Source organism: Excalfactoria chinensis, chromosome 3 (genome assembly GCF_039878825.1).
Source record: "Excalfactoria chinensis isolate bCotChi1 chromosome 3, bCotChi1.hap2, whole genome shotgun sequence".
Lineage (NCBI taxonomy): Eukaryota > Metazoa > Chordata > Aves > Galliformes > Phasianidae > Excalfactoria > Excalfactoria chinensis.
Genome location: NC_092827.1, coordinates 59991008 through 60010922, shown reverse-complemented (window position 1 = coordinate 60010922; position 19915 = coordinate 59991008). Strand labels below are relative to the sequence as shown.

Sequence of the window (19915 nt, the reverse complement as noted above, 5' to 3'; positions counted from 1 at the left end):
TTTTTTTTTTTCTTTAGGAGTTTTCACTTCATTTCCTTACATTTGCTTATTTAACTTGAATTTCTGAAGTAATTGTGTATTTAAACACCCATTCTCCATCCCTTTTTGTTAATCTTTATTCCTCTCCCGCCGTTAATTTCATACAGGGAACCTGGTGAATGGGCCCTTGAAAGAGCAAAGCTGAACGTTAATGAAAACTTCCTGCTTGTGGGGATTCTGGAGGAGTTGGAGGATGTGCTGCTTTTATTAGAAAGATTCTTACCTCATTATTTCAAGGATGTGCTTAGCATCTACAAAAATCCAGGTACCTTTTTCCACCACTTTCACACAAATGTTGGCAAAATCTGGAGGGCCACTGAAAGGTAATGAGTCAATGAGATTTGTATTCCTTCTAGAGAGCAGATTTGATTGATGGGGAAGGGTATGTATTCTACATTTATTCTTAATGTCATCGAGTGGTTTTCATTCCCAGGCTATTGCTTAGTTCTCCAGTAATCTCACCACGTGCCCAAAAGCCTCACGGTTATCTCTGGAGCAGCTTTTTCTTCTTTTAATTCTGACATGTTCAGCTCTCAAACAAGTGTCAGTTCTCAAAATGTCAGCCATATCTACATAAGGAAACCTAGAAGAAATGAACTGGGGAGCTGAATACTGGGGATGCTTAAATAGCAGGATATTTATTTGCCCCCAACCTTGACTGAGTTGCTATGATTTTAACCAACTATGGTGAAATAATTCATCACTTAAACAAAGATCAGGTGAAGTACAAATAATGACGTATACCTACAGTGCACTGAGTAGAAAGCACAGTCAGAAATAAAGAGTTGGGTGAGCTTCAGTAGAGAAATGAAAACAGAAGCACTTTATCAGCATCTTAACTTGCACTCCAGCATCAATCTGAAGGGGTTCTCTTGTGTTCAGTCCGTTCCTTCGAATGCTTATTTTTCGTTCTGTCTCTCTAGAGAACAGTTTTGTGTCCTATGCTTAAATCAAGAAATAAGGTGCTTCTGTGGAGCTGTGCATGTCATTTTCTGGTCTGCTGCTTTCATTTGATTGGGCTGTTAATGTGGTATGAACCAAGAAGGGGTAAAAGTTGCTTCTTGCATGGTGACTGTTGCATTCGTGTCAGTTGGAATGCCTACAGCCACTGAAAGGCGTGTTCTATACTAATTTGTATATTAAAAACATATGAATCAAACACTGAATTTAGTTTGTAATGCATGAAGCTTATCACGGCCTTTTGATTGAGAGCAGCTGTAATAGTAACCAGTTGTTTTGAAAAAATGAAAGGTATCAGTGCATGACTGTTGCCCAGCCCCACCTTCTGGGCTGCATCTTTGGAAGTTTTTTTGTTTTAAGCAATGTACAGATATTATAAAGAATGGCGTTCTCTTTTCTTTGCGAATTTTAAGATCTGAATATATTCTTAGCATGTGGAAGTCTTCCTTGCATTTTTTGCTGTACAGAAGCTAGGCCAGAAGGAGGTAGAGAATCAACAGAAGGATGCTTTCCGCAGTCAGCAGATTTTTTCTATGGGAAAATACAGGGTTTTTCAGCTGTTCTTTGCAACATAGATTTTCGCTTCTCTTCCAATTTGGGAAGCTAAAAACAGCTCACTGGGGCTTAATTTTTCACCAGGGTGCCAATGAAATAGTGAAATGTGAAATAAGCAGTCTCCCAGAATGAATAAGTGCTGGACAGTCTTTTTTCTCTCTGCATATTGCAGTATCTCTGGGAGATTTGATCGCATATTTCAAGGCAATGATTTCCTCTTCTCTGGGATTTCATGCATAAGACCAATATTGTATGACGATTCATCCCCTTCCTTCAGTATCCTTCGTGTTGATTAAAGCTGAATTCTTTTTTACCATTCACTGAGTAAGACTGAGGAGTAGAATAGAAGCAGCATCTTTGTGTTAACTCTGCTCTCTTCATACATGCTAAGATCTTTTTTGTTTGTTTTTTTTTTTTGTTTTTTTTTTTTTTTTTAATTCATAGTTATTTTCAGATTATTTTAGAGTTGGTGCAAATGCTTACAAAAGACTTAACAGAATCAGTCAGGGAGAAAAAAAAAGGAATCCAAGAGCTATGTAAGAAGTGCTACATAGTTCTTTTCAGTGCACCTTAGACCTGATCTGCAACACCCTCTGCTGTTGCATCATGAAGTGCTGGGAAGGGTACTGTTCTCCAGCCCAGCTGTGTGGTGACCCCATGAAGCAGCAGATAAGTCAGGTTAAAGCCAACTTTCTGGTTGCAAATAGCACTTGCAGATTAGTTATATAAAACGTACTTTTGTTTGCTAAACTGCTGCTATATCTGATATGCTGTTATGGCAGTCTTTCTTCTCTTCGTATAAAAAAGGCAGTGCTTTTCCAGAACTTACTTTTTTATCAGATGAACATATTCAGATGAGAAAAATACCGTAGAGGACCATGTGTGGAAGGTCCTTGCAGTCACTCCACAAGCTAGTGAATCTCTGTACTAGAGCCCACTTGTTATATATGAGACAGATTGAAACAATAGGATTTATAGAGCTGCTTCAAAGCAGAAAATAGTTGAAGGAAAGTAGTTTCACTCTCTAAAAATAAAATAAAATAAAGAGCATCTGCTTCCCACTGAAGATAGTAAAATACTGGATGTACTCAAGTCCATAAAACCATGAGTGCTGCGCAGGGTGACCTTTGGTGCTGCTGTAGTTGTGCTTGGAAAACATTCAAGAGACAACTGTGGGAGTTTTGGGTTAAGCCCCTTCTTCCTTCTGAAGTTGGGACCCTCCTCCTCATTGCAGTTGCTTTGGGTGGGCACCAACTCACTGCAGCTCCCATCCATGCAAACTTGTCATTGTCAGGAGCCTTCAGCGTAGACTGGTGGTACTACAAATCAGACAATACTGAAGCCTTCTTTTCCCCGTCTCTGTTTTTTATTTTAACTGCACAAACTTTATTAAAGTGTCTCCTGTCTCCTCTTTGTCTGCAATGGAATTTCTCATCTGAGACAGCAGTTAAGAATGTTTATTAAAGATTTCTTGTTCATTGTCCTCCTAGCAAGCAAACAAAGCCCAGAGCCTTTTTACTGTCAAATATACTCCACAGCTATTGTTCTGAAGTAAAGGATCAGTAAAACTGTGACTCTATTGATCAGATAGATAGCAGAGTATTACAGCAAAGAAATCTAAGTGCAGCTGTCTGCCTGTGTATAATAGCAGAGATAACTGTTAAATGTAATGTGACCTGAGTGCATTTGTTGGTGACACCAGTGATGTATTTCATTATGTTTTGCATAAGCAGACAAGAGGAGACTGTGAAAGAAGGTAAGAAATATTAGTGTCTGAGGACGCAAGAAGAATAATTTCCTTCATTGCATTAATCAAATCTTGCCCTGAGGAAATCCATATGCTGAATATTTTGACATGTGTTTTATAACAGTACGCAACACTGAAAGCTTTTGTTGTGCTGAAGCTTTCACTGGAACCTTTTAATCTTGTAGCATTCTTTAGTTCTAGAGGGCTCCTGTTTCTTTTTCCTTTTCCATTCTCCTTGATATTAAGTATCTTGTTAACGTTCTTGTCCAATCAAGCTGTTCTTGTAGTGATTGCCTTGCCCAAAGTAGTAAACACCTTCTGACTTGATAGCCACAGCTACTTTTGACAAGACATGAAAAGTGAGGGAGGATAGTGAGATAGATAGATAGATAGATAGATAGATAGATAGATAGATAGATAGATAGATAGATAGATAGATAGATAGATCTTTGTCTACTACCTTTCTTTGCTATCACACTAAAAGTTGCTCACTGTTTTGCCTTTTGTTTACTTTCATCATCTTACTTTATCATCTTATATTCTACCTTTATTTAGTATAAACTGAAACAAAATTAAGAAAAAAATGGAACAGTCAATCTGCAGCTTCTGAATTCTGCCTGCCTCTAATGAGCCACACTTGCTGGAGAGGGCAAAGCTGAGTGGAAAGGGAAGTAGAAATTTTCTCGTCTCTTGTGCATAAACGCACAATCTTTCTCTCACCTACAAACATCTTTGCTCTTGATGTGAGAAGAAAAGCAGCTTGGATGAGATCAAATTTAAATCCTCAAATTCTTTGCATCACTTCTTTGCATCTCTTACTTTCTTAGAACAGGACCTGGGAAATTTTGAAATCTTCAGATGCTTCTTTTGCCTTTCCCTGTAAAACATCTTTCTGCTTCCCCTGAAACTACCTAGGGAGCAAGTCTCAAGAGCAATCACTCTGTGAAAGTTTTCTGTAGAAAGAGAAAGTTCTGAACTGTGTATGGAAGTAAAACATGAAACTGGCCTTGGGAAATAGCGAACTGTATCATGCTTTCGTGGTGTGTTCCCATCCACTATGGGAAAGAAAATAGTTGTATGTGTGACTTAAATTTTTTTGTCCAGAAGGTGGTGTAATCTCCCTGCATTTTTCATACTTTGAGAGAAGCTGAACATTGTGCCAGTGGTAATAGCACATATGAGTTTACATTCTGCCTGGGTGGTGTTTTCTTCTTTATCACCTAACATCCTGTTCCGAAGAGAGAAAATACAAATAGGAACGTGCTATTTACGTCTTCAATCTTTGAACTTTCAAAATGATCCTGAAGAATGCTTTAAAACAATGAGTATGTGAGAACAGGCAGTTTATACTCTATGATGAGTGTTTAATTATGTTATTATTACTGTATTATGAAACAAATTCCTTTTCCTTTGTGTGCAAGCAAGATGGGGAAGGGAAGGAATAATAGCACGTATTTCTAGAGGAAGTTTATTCACCATTTTGTCATTGGCACCTAGGACAGTCTGCAAAAAACTGTGCTCACTGGCTTGTTTTATAGAGCTGAAGGTAGTGTCAAGAGCTGTAAATATGTTATTTATCTCTTCAGCTATGAAAATAAGCTTCAGAATGAAGGGATAAAAACAAGCTGCCTGATCTTTGGATGCCTTAAAGTTAGTGGATGCAGCAGTGATAAGCACAATCAGTGGAAATATCTTTTGTTTTCCAATTCCATAATAGGAAAAAATGTTGTTTTCTGACTTTCAGAGGATTCAAATCCCTTTGTGAATAAACTGAGCTGTTTTAAGAATAGGAACTCTTGGAAGGACTCAAGTACTTCTGAGCTTTCTCATGACTCTCACCAAAGAAGCCTCTGGATCTTTTGAAGATACATCTCAGAATCTCGACTTCTCTATGGCAAGTTCTGCAGGAAAGGTTGGCAGCTTGTAACATCTGCGGTTTTTTTATTCTGCTCAGAAAAGTGAGGCCATCACAGAACATGCTTGTTTTACACAGGAGACAGAACTGTGGCACCGAAAGATTCATCCTGGATAGTTTTAATTTCATTTTTCAGATACAAGCAAGACCGAAGTTGTAGCAAGAGAATTTGGTAAGGCTTTCCAAGCCCACAGGGGGCTTGTAGCTATCCCAAGGTCAAGTCTGCTGTATTTACTGTTCCCTCCTAACATAGAATCATAGAATTATGACATGTGCATATTGGATTGAAGATGATCCATACGTGCATAGTTTTGCAGCAGAACATCTAGCAAGGCTGGACATGGCTCTGGGCAGCCTTGTCTAGTGGTTGGCAACTCTGCCCATGGCAGGGGTGTTGAAATTAGATGATCTTTGAGGTGCTCTCCAACCTAGGCCATTCCATGATTCTGTAAGTGCATCATCTTGCCCAAAATGAAAAAAGAGAGAAATTGTGAATTACCTGTGAGCCTGACATGACTAGGGCTCTCATCCAGGGTAAATCTGTTCCCTGAGCTTAGGGTACAAAATTGTTGCTATGGTTTTCCTTTCTCCTGAAGTGAAGATGTAATGGAAGGTGAAGTCCCCGTTCCCTTGGATCATCTTCTGAAAACCTCAATCAAATGTTGCGCTTCTGCTGAAGTTTCTGGTCATGCGAGCTCATAGACAAACTGTGACAATCTACAAGTTATTGTAGAGATATGCTAAGCGTTACATGGAATTATGGAAATTATGGAAATCCCCCCCCAGCCTCCTTTTTTTTTGTGGGCTACAATACACATTAGCTTGCATTAATACTGCTAGCTTGGGCACTAAGTTTAGTTTTAGTAGAGAAGGATTTCTTTGAAAGGCTGCATCCAATTTATATATATATATATATATATTTTTTTTTTTTTTTTGCATGCTTGTGGTTGTTAGCTCTCTCTGGAAACTCTTTGTTTCTTTGGTGTTGTCTTTCCTTAAAACACAATCCTCATTGGGTGCTGTTTGCTGCTGTTTGAACCTTTGCAGAACCTCTATGAACCTTTGCAGAGACCAAGCCTATACATCTATGATTTGTGTTTGGAACTCCAGCTTGTGCTTTACAGTCTACAACATTTGCTTGTCCCTCTCCATCACCTTTTTCATCATGGCTATCAGTTGGCAAAGTCAGAAATCAGATGCTTTATTTTCTTAATACTCTTGTCCAAATCTCTTTACCATGAACAGAGTTTTCTCTGTTAAATCTTCTGCATAATACATTTATACTTGTAGTATTATGAAGGCAAGACCACTTCCAGCTTCATCTTCATTGTGTAGTGCATTTCCAAAAGACATTGAGATTCTACATTTTGTTCCATATCTTCATGATTCCTGCACTGTTTCAATTTCCCTTTATCAGTTCCATTGATGGGCTGTCTGGTTTTGGATTAAACCAACATGGATGTAATTTCATACTTTCTTGAAGTAAAAACAAAACGTATTTGTGGTCTTAATCACAAGGGGTGAGTCAACCAAAGCCTTGCATCCCAAGTTCATGTGCGTTCTCTTGTGTCAGAATATGATTTTGAGGGGTTGATGCTGGTGTCTTTTAAGAAACTGTAATGTTTATTTAATGAGCATATCATTCACCAAAGATGTTAAGGATTTGTAACAGTGCACCTGCTATTCATCCAAGGTTAATTCCCTGATGCATCTTCACAATGTTTCCTGCCTCTAGTATAAAGAAATGAAAAATGCATGGGCAAGCAGCATTGTTAGAGTTCTGGTACATAGGGAATTCTGTGTTCATATAGAGCATTAGCAAAATCTTGTAAAGAATCCAGGGTCACTGATGACAGAGTGACAGGTTTTTTTTAATGACCAACAAAGCTTGCAGTGATGGTTCATTCCTTCTTCACTAAAATACAAATAAAATCATAATACTATTCTAATCAGTAAAATTTCACCTACACTTCTGTTGCTATATGTTACTATGTTATTATACTTCAACATTTGAATAATACTAACAGTATGTAACTGGCTTCTTTAACAACTTTGACCTCTATTCAGACATTGTAAGGCATACTGGACAGGGCACGTGGCTGCATTTCAGTTAATGGGCCTGCTTCAGCTCCAGTATATTTTCACAGGTCTTCATTTCACCTATTTGGCAACAACCAAGTTGCCTAAGGTGGAATATGAAGAACTCTTGCTAGTAATGCATCTCTTTAGCAACTCAGAATTTGGCATGATTATGGCTCTGTACCACAATGCGTGTTCAGGGCCAGTGTTTGGAGAGAAATATGTTCAAATGAAAATTGACCATATCTGATATGGAAGAAACAGCAACAGTGTGGAATAGACCCAGAATTCAGTCCTAAAGTCAGTGTTCAAAGTAGGCTGCTGTAATGTACCTCTCAAACTAATCATAAGTCCTATCCATTGTAACATCAATAGAATAGGTTGTGAGGTATATATTTACCGTGATAAAAATGATTTGCTGTAATAATTAAAATGCTATAATAATTAAAATGAGGAAAACAGGAAAAAGCATGAATTCTGACAGTGAAATTATAGTGAAGCTCTTTTCTCACAGCTCTATAAAGGAATTAAAGCTAATACCAAAAGGTATTTTTAGCCATGTCTGAATTAAAAGATCTGAGCTGGGCAGGGGGACAGTGGGTACTGGGGGAGTTGACAGTCAGGAGCACTGAAGGAGGAAAAGGCTATAGTAGAAAAGGTCACCATTCTTACCTATCAGATTGATGGGTTAGTATAAAGAGGTTCAGAACAAATCAATAAATGATACTAAATGTCAGGTTCCTGCTGAGTTGTGTCCTGTGTAACTGTAAATAGATTATTGGTTCTCTGACCCTTAAGACTTCTATAATTGCCACCGGGGTGGGGGTGGGGGGTGGAAGGATAAGAAATAGTTATTTGTCCTTAGTTAAAGAATTATCTGCAGTAAAAGTAAGGAAGTGTATTAGCAGAGTAGTGTCAGCTGCTAGACGTTTCTTTTGGTCTGTCTCCCAGCCATCACTCCTGAGGGGATAATCTGCTCACTTGAGCATAACTTCACACCATTCCTGTGTTCCTTCAGAGCCCCATTGCTGAAGGCTTTCTTGGAGTTTATGCTCCCAACTTCCTTTCTCAGCTGGAATTTCCCAGCCTTTTTGAACTGTCCCTCTTGAAAATTTACTTTCCAAGAAGCTGTAGCAAAAGAAGAGGCTTTTACTAAATATGGCTTGAAGGATTCCATTTTTCTTCTTTTTCTCTGCTCTTGGAGCTGAATCATAAATTTCTAAATGAAGTAGTAAAGAGCATCTTTGAGAGAGGGAAGATGAGACTACTGCTCTCTGGTCTCGTCTTCCCTCTCTCACTCCTTTCTTCTGAATTATGATCTTATTGTGTTCTTTAATCAGTGTGTGATTTCCAGTTGGGCTGCTTTTTCTATCTATCTGCAACATTTGCACAGTGGGTACTGTGCTTTAAAAATCTCGTATTGTGAGCTGTATGTATCTGCTTGAACTATCTCTGAATAAGGTTTCCCTTATTTGCAAATGCCATCTATAATACGAATAACAGATTTGCTGTTAGGGCTGGGTGTTTTTTCTCCTCAATTATGTTTCCTGTGTGGCATTGTCAAAAGCGCTGCCGTCATAGACAGTATTCACAAGGAGTGTCTTTGAAACTAATTGCCATATTTGCTGTGTGTCCTATTGTTTGGTCACCAGCTATATTGGAAGAATGGAAGGTAGTTAGCATTATTCCAAGGGCTGCAATGGTGATCTGAACAGGTACAGGTGAAAGAACCCCATTTAACTATAAGAAATGGAACTGTAGACATTTGAAGTCAGTATGACTCTTTTTAGAGACTTGAAGATCAGCTTCCTTAAAGGAGTCAGCAAGTACATGGATATGAGATTGTATGAGTTTGATTTTCAGGAGGATCTCTGTCCAAAACCTGTTCAGAAATATAAGTTGCTCAGGTATGATAAAAGAAAAATAATAAGAAGAATTCCTGAAAGATAAAATTAGTTAAACTGGCAGGCATTAATTGTTCGGTGGCCTCCCCTAACTTCAAAAAGAGCAGAGTCCTGCAGAAACTGTGCTACGGTCTGGGATAAACTTCCACTTAGAAGACAAGAATGAGGTGAGAGAGGTCATTGCCAATATGAAATTGCCAGGAAGCAACAAGAACAACTCTGAAGTATTTCCGTAATTGTAACAAAGTAAGTAGTGCGTTAAAATTCAGCTTATGCACAGTTCAGGGAGTCTGACCTCAGCACTCAGGGCTGCAGTCCACTCATCTGCTAGGTCCTGGTTTGCCTTCAGTTCTTCATTAAAGTGCACGGATTGTCAGATGGCTGGGCATTGTGGGCTTCCTTTTTTCTAGATAGGGAAGCAGTCTCCTACAGATCGACCTAGCTACTAGACAGCAGCACTTCTAGAGCAGAGAGATCTTTTATGTGAAGGGAGATCAAGTCATTTGTTGTGCTCGATTTATTGCTCAGTCTTTCCAGGTGGTAGATAAGATGAATTCTGGCTAAGTCGTAGGAGCAACTGATGGGAAGACATTCATGTTTGAGGTGTAGCAGAGCAGGGAGCTCATACAGCTGTAGTTCCGATCTGCCTTTAATTGTAGATATTTCAGGAGCATCTGCTCTAATATATCAGTCTGTTTTCAGGCTCATGTTCAGGGTAGACAAAAGATGTTCAGGATAACAGTGAAGCCTAACAAAGGCAGTTTTCTGTAGAAACATCATTTTCCAGATAGACTTACCAGGGAAAGAAAGAAACTGTTGAGATGGGCTCTGGTTTTCTAGCAGCGAGCAGCAGCTGTTTTGGTAGCAGTAGCAGCAGCTCATATAACAAATGTTTCATGATGAATGCAAACAAAAGCCAGCCCTGAAATTCCAGCTCCACTATGTACACATAAAATATAAAACCAGTTCAAAATAACATAACTACTCAACCTAAGGGATTTTTTTCCCCCTCTAAATAAAATCCATATGAGCATTAGTGTTTGGTCTGCTTGGTTCTCCAGGGCTCACCCAGAAAACAATTTTATCATATAGGCTGAGAGCAAAATGTGAGCATAAAAACAGACTAATATGAAAATATTTTTAAAAGAAGTGCACGTGCAAAGAGGTGTGTGGTTTGGGGGGAGGATTTGAAAATACCAAACATGCTTACTCAAATGAAATTAACTGCTGATGTTTGTGAGTTAGCTGGATTCACTTGCCTCCAAAGTTGGTCTTGGAGGAATTCTTCATGCAGCTCCATGCAGTTTGGTTTCTGAAGATGACTTGTGGTTTTAAAGGCATCTTCATGTCAGAGGAGTGTTTTGCCCTCTAGCATGAATGTCTTTCCAGGCAGCTAGTGGGAGTATTTCTGGGGAATGCAAGTTGCTGCTGAGTGCATACTCAGGGGAAATGAGGGTACTGAAGAGGAAGAGAATAATAATAATTGGAGACTTGGGAGAAATAGAAGAGCTATCCAGAGGATAGTGCCCTAAGTAGTCATCTTCCCCCAGTTGCTCCATTACAACAAGTAAACCCAAGCATTTATCCATCCCTCCTATCTTTGCTGCTTGGTGAATGTCTGGAGTGGCATCTCTTGTCTGTCCATGCGCGTTCTCCTGTTCAATTCTCAGGCCCTGGAATATTCCCTTTTCACAATCGGTTTGCCTTCCCTATGGCTTTCTGTGATTCCTCCATTCTGGCTTCCCTGTTACTATTGGATTAACTTATCTCTGTGCATCTGCCACAAGAAGAAACTTCGTGTCCTGCCAGGTCAGTGATAAAACAATATATCCTGATCCTATGCCTTCTGTGGTATGATTCCATCTAATATCTTTTGTGTAGTGAGAATGTTGAGTAGGTAATTGTAATAGTTTGTTCTATTCCGTAGCTTTTCTTCTAACTGAGTGTTGAAGGGTATATGAATCTGTTGTATTACTGTGCGGTGTATCATTGTACTATGAGTACAAACGTATCTCTAAATCATTGAGAGCATTGCATCTTTAGTGCTACAGAACACACAAATGCAGGGCTTGGAACTAAGAATGCATACCTGACTTGGTCTTTTCCGCTCCCGCGGAGTGGACAAACAGTCTGCTATATTACTGAATGTCTTGCTTTTCACGGAAGGGAAACAAGGAGAGGGACAACAAGCACTATTGAACCCAGCAAAAATAACAGAGGGAGGTTATTTGTTTGTTTCTACCCATGAAGAAATTATAGACTCTGGGGAACAGGGTGCATTAGAAGGGAAATGTCACTGAGATGAGTTTGATTTGAAAAAAATAATTTTAGAAGCCACAAACACAGTGGCCTTTTCCACATACAGTGGTATGTTAGAAGCTAGAGATCGGTTTTCGCACAAGCAGTGGTAAAACTTCTTTTAAATATTTGCCTTCTACTTTCTTTTTATTCCCTTCGCTTTTATTATGCTCTTTAATTTAGCATCTTATTTATTACTTTTTATTTCTCATCTTTTTTCTTTTTTCTCTCTCTCCTCCAATCTTCTCTATCCTCCTCACAATTACAGATCAGCTCACTTATACATAGTAAATATCAATTGATGTCAGAAGCTGTTTAGGTACCTTGGAAATAAGATTACTGCTTGAGTAATGTATTGGTCACTGACAGTATGTCGTTACTTTTGTGGTATTCATACAGCCGTGCTTAGACATTTAGACTCATTTGCAGTACAGGATGGATATGTCTCTATAAAACTCCTATTGGTTTTCCCTAGACATTCAGGTGAATTTTTCTGGACTGTCGGGTATTTCTGTCCTTCCTCCTATAAGTATGGTCACCTCCCAGTGGCTTTTCTATACCATCATAAAATTAATGCCTCCTTTTGTAGCTTTTGTACTAAATTGATTAGTTATTTTCAGGTTCTTTTTATCAATAATAAGAAATATTGACTTTATTTTAGAATGAGAGGCCTTGCTCTTTTGCCACCTCCATAGAATATTAAGAGGGTAGCTCAGCTGTAGGTAGACATCTGACTTTAGTCAGATGAAGCTCACATTCAGGGCTTGCAAATAACCATGTTGATGTTTCCCAGCTTTCCATTGATGTCACTGTCACAGAGCTGTGTGGATTCACACAGTACAGATTTGGCTGGCAAGAGGTAGGAACTGTTGAACATGAGCTGACTGTGTTCCCAAGTGACCAAGAGGGCCAGTGCCATCCTGGCATGCATTAGAAATTGCGTGGCCAGCAGGAGCAGGGAGGTAATCATCCCCCTGTACTCAGCACTGGTGAGGCAGCTGTATTGTGTTCAGTTTTGGGTTCTTCTCTATGAGAAAGACACTGAGGAACATGTCCAGAGAAGAGCAACAAAACTGATGAGGGGTCTGGAGCACAAGTCTTATGAGGAGCGGCTGAGGGAGCTGGGGTTATTTAGTCTGGAGAAGAGGAGGCTCAGGAGAGATCTCATTGCCTTCTACAACTTCCTGAAAGAAGGCTGTGATAAGGAGGGAGGGCTTTGGCCTCTTCTCCCAGGCAACAAACAGGGCCTGAGGAAATGGCTGCAAGTTGTACCAGAAGAAGTTTATATTAGACATAAGGAAAAAACTTTTCTCTCAGAAAGTGGTCAGGCACTGGAATGGCTGCACAGGGAGGTGGTGGAGTCGCCACCCTTGGCAGTGTTCAAGAGGTGTCTGGATGAGGAGCTCCGAGAGATGGTTTAGTGGCTTGTGGTAGCAGCGGTAATGGGAGGATGGTTGGACTAGATGATCTTGTAGGTCCTTTCCAACCTTGTGATTCTGTGATTCTATGAATATTTTTAACTTGTGCTGTGCAGTAATATAAGGTTAAGTGTAGATGGATGCTGTCAGGGAGCTTGCATTTAGTAGTGCTTCTAGAAGCAAGGAAGAAGTGTGCGTATAAAAACAGTGTTTGTTGTGCCTTGCTAGTGTTCTTGCCTATCCAACAGATCCATACATCACTGAGTGCTATTTTGAGCTTTTGGAAGATGGGGAGGATTGTCTGGATGGGTTTTGGTTTTATTGCTGTTTTGTTTTTTTACAGCACTTTGTTAGTATTTTTTACTTGAATGTTTCCAACAACAAAGTCCATGCCCCTGCGTGGCAAACAAATGCAGTAGAAACCCGGGATTTCTTTACCAAGAGCCAAGCAGGTGGATGGAGATCTATTCCAGTAAAATATTGATAATTCCCTGCATGGAGACAAAAGCAGCTGCTAGAAGACTGCCTGGAGAGAATGAGATGCAGAAAACGGGAAACCTGAGGAAGGAGTTTGGGCAGTAAAACTGTGAAGGGTTGTAAAAGGGCACAGCAGGCCGGGCCAACTGGAGCAGGAGATGATGATCAAACAAACTGCTCAGATATTTGCCAGCAAGGTAATTTCACCAGCTGCCTGCCCCATGTTTTTCTCGTGGTGGGTTTTTAGTTGGTTTTTTGTTTTTTTTTTTGGATAAAGCCACATGTCAGGTGTGTCTTTGGTCTTGCTCTGTTCATAACTCAGGTTTCACTGCTTGCGAAGACATCAGGTTGTTTTCCTGCACTGAATCCTAGTTCACAGGGATTGTTGTTTGTCCAGTTTCATCATATAAGTACCAGGCAGTAGTGATTTATGTCTTTCTTAGGGATACTGTTTCAGAATTTCTGGATCTTTCAGGTGGATTTTGTTTGTTTATTTGTTTGTTTCCTCTGAATTCTTACCTTAAGCATTCCCATTCTGAATTTAGCCCAGTCAGATGTAGTGCTGAGTCCTGTTATACTAAGAACAGCTTCTGTGGGACTGCACACCCTTTTATAGTCCATCATTTTAAGCTCTTATATGCTGAAAATAACAGGTACAAACTGCAGCTTGTACAACTTCGCCTGTTTGATGCAGCTCTGCCAGTGCAAGTGGCTGAGAGCGGAAAGCCTCCATCTTCTTGAACATTTGCAAACAGCTTACCAAAATGTCAGCCCTGATCATCTAGAATTTTTAATAACAGAACAGCGATGAAACAGAAAAGCATATTTTTCTATATATTGAGTTTCAGTGTTTGCTTGGCACCGCCTTCTGCTGCTTGTGGAACATGGCTTGTGGTCCCCTGGTAGGTTCCAGCGCTTTTTGCAGTTGCAGAATACATTATCTAGCCTATTTTAAGGACAGACTCAGTTTGCAAAAAGTTCTGCTTTGAACTGCTGAAAGTTATTTTCCCTGGTGCATGTTTTTGCAAGCTCCTTGTAGGAATCAGTGGCTGGATTTCTTGCTTAATGCAACTGTTCAATTCACAGGCTGTTTTCTGTTATCCTTCCAAACCGCATCTTGGTGTACATCCCACTTGTTCATCAGATTTTATTTTAACAGAAATGAACATTTAGAGCCTAAACACTTCGTATCTCATGCACAGAAAAGAACAACTCCAAGTCCAGCACATCTTTACAGAAGGCGTGTGCACATGTAGCAATTCTATGAAGAAAGGGCACTTGATACATTGTTATATTCTTGTATTTTATTGGCCATTGGAAATGCCAGCCAAACATTTTGGTTTCAAAGTAGTGGCAGAACTTACACAAGTTGCCATTAAAATCAAAGGAAGAATCTAGTGCAGTTTTTGTAGGTCAGAGCAGCCAGACTGCATAATCGAGGACAAAAGAAGTACAACAAAAGTGTTTTGATAAACAGATGTTGAACACTTTAAAGCACTGAAACTCAGTTTAATTTTTCCCATGATACATAAATAGTCTTTTCACTTCCTTCAGCCTCGTGGTTTTTCATTTCCCGCTGTTACTCAGAGCAAATGAAAAAAAATATAGCTATGTTTATGAGGACTCTATATTTGCTCATTTAAGGGGTTTTCATTCCTTCAGTAAATGCACTTAACAAAATTAAATGCTCTAGAGATATGCCAGAAATGCTGTCAACCACCATGGCAAGCAGATGGAGGAAATGTCAACTGAATGCAATGTACCTGGGCTGCCATGTTTGTTTGGAGAGTAGTGGCCATAGCCACTGGCTATACCAGTGAGGAATATATTTTTAAGAGAGCTCAGAGTCACAATTTCATATCCCATACACATATAGGAAAGCTTGGCCTCCACGTAGGTGCTGAACTGGAGAGTTTAAACGTGTTCTGGGACCACATACTCATTGACTATACACGCATTCGTGTCCAGACGAGTGCTGTGCCTATGTCAAAGTGTGGGCCTCATGGCCCTCTTGGCATGTGTAAGTGCACGTACACAGCCAGTGTGGTAGGTGCCCCTCCACATTTACTCCAAGTCTCCAGGATACAAATTTGTGAGGTTTGGACAGGCCATGACAAGACTCTCGTCGTTTTTTTATTCTTCATTGTTTTGGTTGCTATGGAAACCATGAATCTCAGATATCTTTTTAAGCTTGTTTTCCACAGAACTCCATTAAAATAGAAAGACGATGGTGCATTCTGTTCTGTTTGCAGATTTTAAAAAGATGACCCTTTATGATTTCAGGGTTTTCTTCATCTGTTTGGGGTGAATGAAATCCAGGCATTTATTCTTCTATTAAGTTTAACAAATGGAATGGAATTTCATCAATTCAGAATCTAGTAAGGAAGAGAATTTCTATTAGTTTTTAGGGAAAAAAAATGGAAAGATCTGTGTTTTTGAGGACTAGCTGTTGAAAATGGCCATCAAAGTGTTAGTTTTTTTTAATATTATTTTAAAATTTGATCTTAATTTAAGTTAATCTTTTTTTATTTTTTCCTGTGTAAGTAGATGAATTAAATTGATTTGTAGATAATATTTCTTTTAGGATTAGCCCGTGAAGTTGAAGAAATCTCTTGAAGTGCTTTTGTTTTTTAAGTAAAGGAAATATTCTCAGTCTGCACTTTGGGACAAGCAACGATTCAAATCTGTGGTATAGGCACATAGGTTATCATTGATTTCTGACTCTTAACTCCTTCAAACTTCTTAAAATATTTATATATTGTGTCTGTGGGTTTCTGTACCTCAAATTTCTACATTTTCATTAATTATTTGTAGCTCTGGTCCCATCCTCTCCAAAAGAATCTAATAGAATTAGAAAAGGTACACAGCAGGAGCCAGAGATGGTCAGAGATGCGATGAATGACTTACACAGGAAAAGAAATTTAATGAAGTGGGATCTCTGATTTTGGAAAAGAGACAATCAAAGGAAGGATACGCTGTGTAGGAACAAAAGAAGAACTGTGCAGGAAGATTGAATGCTGAATTTCTCAGGGAGATCATGATTTCTCAGGGAGAATCAATTTTGAAAGATTTTAAATAGGCACAAAGGGTTGAATTATTTTGATTGTTTCCTTTTTAGCCAACAAAAATAGCATCACCTTCAGAGGTTGGTGACTTAACCACCCTCCTGGGCAGCCCGTTCCAGCTCCTGGCCGCTCCTTTAGAGAAGAAATTTTTCATTATATCCAACCCAAACTTCTCCTGTGGTACAACTTGAGGCCATTTCCTCTTGTTTTATCACTGGTTATGTGGGTGAAGAGGCCAACCACCACCTTTCCATGGCCACAGGTAGTTGTAGAGAGCTGAAGTCTCTTCTGAGCCTCCTCTTCTGCAGACTAAATAATCCCAGTTCTCTCAGCCGCTCCTCATAAGATTTGTTCTCCACGCCTCTCCACGAGTTTCATTGCCCTTCTCTGGACATGTTCCAGGGCCCCAGTGTCTTTCTTGTAGTAAGGGACCCAAAACTCAACACAGTACTCAAGATGTGACCTCACCAGAGCTGAGTACAGAGAGACAATTGCCTCTGTTCTGCTGGCAGCACTATTTCTGATGCAAACCAGGATGTCATTGGCCTTCTTAGCCACCTGGGCATGCTGCTGGCTCATATTCAGCCAAGTTTCAACCAACGCCCCTGGGTCTGTTTATTTCCTACAGTCTTCCAGCTGCTCTACTCCAAGTCTGTAGCATTGCCCAGGATTGCCATGGCCAAAGTGCAGGACCGGACACTTGGTCTTACTAAACTTCATCCCATTGGCCTCCGCCCAGCAATCCAGCCTGTCCTGATCCTTCTGAAGGGCCTTCCTGTCCCCAGGCAGATCAACATTTTCTCCCAACTTGGTGTCATCTGCAAACTTACTGAGAGTGCACTGAGTTCCCTCATCCAAATAGTCAATGAAGTTGTTAAACAGAACAGGTCCCAGTATCCCAACCCCTGGGAAAAATCACTGGTGTTCAGTCACCAGCTGATCTCAGTTCCATTCACCACCACTCTCTGGGCCCAGCCCTCCAGCTGGTTCTTTACCCAGCAAGGACTTTATCTGTCCAAGGCACGTGCTGCCAGCTTCTACAGAAGAATACCATGGGAGACAGTGTCAAAGATTTTGCTGGTCTAGGTAAGCTACAACAGCAGGCTTTCCCTTCTGTATCAGGTGGGTCACTCGATCATCGAAAGAGATCAGGTCAGTCAAGCAGGACCTGCCCTTTGTGGACCTTCAGCAGCCTCATAGCTTTAGCCCTGCTGAAACATTTCACTTCTCCTTCTAGTCTGAGAGGTAGGGAGTCAAGAGATTCCCTCCTTGGGAAAGGCGTGGAGTGAGAATTGCATTAGCCACACTAGGAGATTACTCTTCTCTCTCAGGACCTTCAGTTAATATAATTCCCCTTATTTTCAGCTTTCTCTCCTGCTGAAACCAGTCTGCCTGTGTTAAACAACGGACCCTTTTCCTCGGTTTTGGCCGGAGGAGGAAGCTTTTGTCCCGATACCCTGGCAGCTGGCCAAGGCAGGCGGGCTGTGGGCCAGGAAGGGGGGTGAACTTGAAAGGAACAGTGTGTTGTTTCTGCTCTTGTAGCATTCTTCTTTTTTTCGCTAGTGCTTCAGTCCCTGGCTGCCTGCAGTTGCTCATTATACACAAAAGAACCTAAGGGAAAAAGAGAGAATTTTCTCTTGACCTTCTTTGGCTTTTAATAACAAGATGTAAAGCAATTTCAGGGCTTTGAGTTTTCTGTGTGCAGACATAGGAGAAAATCATAGAGCCAGTAACTTTCTCACATGGGACGAGAGAACTGATACCTTCTTTTTTCTGCATTTTAATAGCCATTTTCATTATGGTAACAAATCTCTTCCTGCCCTATTATACCACATAAGTACTGGCTTTACCTTGGTAATGCTTACATTTTATTACAGGGCACATTACTTTTGTGCTTTTGTTAGTATTTTTGTTCTATTTTTTCACTTCAGTAATTATTCTCATGCAAAGCAATTACCAGTAATATTCATAAGAACAAGGCAGATGGGAAGGGGCAGCACTTAAAATTAATTTTTAAGATCATGTATTCAAACTTCTATTTTAACCTCGTGTTGTTTCACATTCCTTCAGGGCTTTATATTGCAGGGTGGTGGGCCACCATGGTGAAGAGCCAGTGACTGGAATTGGTAGTAACTGAGGTGTTAAAACATCTTCCTAAAATGACATTCAATTAGGTGTCTCAGAGGGCCTGACAAAAAGGTTTTCACAAGCAGCTTGGAAGCTGAGACATGCAAGACTGTAGTGTGCAGCTGTGAAAGACTTAAATGAACCACTGGACCATTTAGCTTGGCTTCTTCTTTGTTACTGGCCACTCAGTTTCTCCTGCTTTTGCACAGAGATCAGTAACTTGAGTTGGTTAAGTCAGTTGGATCAGATGTAAAATATCAAGTGACAGCAAATCAAACAATTTTTTCTTTCATTTTGTTCTAGTTATTAGTCACCTTCTCCACTAAAACTCTAGCTTCAGCTACCAACTCTAGTATCTGTAGTTTTCTTACCATTAAAGTATGTGGGTGCTCTAAACAAGTCACTTCTCAATCTATTATTTGGTGAACAGCTGAACAGAGCTGACCAAATGTATCTCCTTTCTCTGAAGTGTTCCTTCCAACCCTGATATTCATTCTGAGGCTTTTCTCGTATCCTGTCTGATTTAGGATGTGGTTACAAAGCCGAATGCTATACGCCAGGGTTGCACTCATCAATACTATATATGGAAATAAAGACACCTCCACGTCACTCGATCCCATGTAGACATTGTAAACTTGCACTGCGTGCCTCTTCTACAGCTTCTCTTTTGCAAGCACAAATCACAGGTAGCACTCTGCAGTGACTCGATGCACAAAGATGAGATGTCTGCTTGAGGTTCTTAAATCCCAGGCTATATTCCTGTTTGCAGATTTTCTGCACAGCGTATTTGTGGTGTAGCTTTTCCTGCTGAAGAGCACAGCTCAGGTTTGTCACTGCAACTTTCTCTTCCTTCTGAAAAAAAAAAAAAAAGAAAAGGAAGAAAGAAAAAAAAAGAGAAAACAGGAATGTTGGTAGTATCTGCCTAACTTACTGTGCATCTCTGTTCACAAGTGATCTGTAAGAATCTGTTTTTACATGGTGGTTTTGTCAGATGGTCAGGTCGACTGCATCCATTCAGTAATACTTATACAACTATAAAAGATACATCAGAAATTTCATATGAACTGCAAACTTAGCAATTCTCTCAGCAACTTGAACTAGAGAATCCTGGCATTTCCTTTGCAGATGACTTTGGTTTTGGCACCTCCAACTCTGTCTCATTCCGTTCACAAGTTGCTAAACAGCAGTAAAAGTACCTGACCACATTCTCATACCAATGGGGTTCATTTTCAGCTTTTTGGTGTTTTTTTTTTTGTTTGTTTGTTTTTTGTTTGTTTTTTTGTTTTTTCTATGTTAGCTTATCTTGACTGGGAATGCAATGCATAAATTGC

General features: G+C 39.9%; 1 protein-coding gene across 2 annotated transcripts in view; it reads left to right on the top strand.

Moving 5' to 3' along the window:
* Nucleotides 1-19915, top strand: part of UST (uronyl 2-sulfotransferase) — a 160209-nt gene that overhangs the window by 126227 nt on the left and 14067 nt on the right. For both annotated transcript variants that reach the window (XM_072333475.1, XM_072333476.1), the window contains exon 7: nt 147-304. In XM_072333475.1, the coding sequence (XP_072189576.1) occupies nt 147-304 (158 nt within the window). The remainder of the gene's footprint in view (nt 1-146; nt 305-19915) is intronic.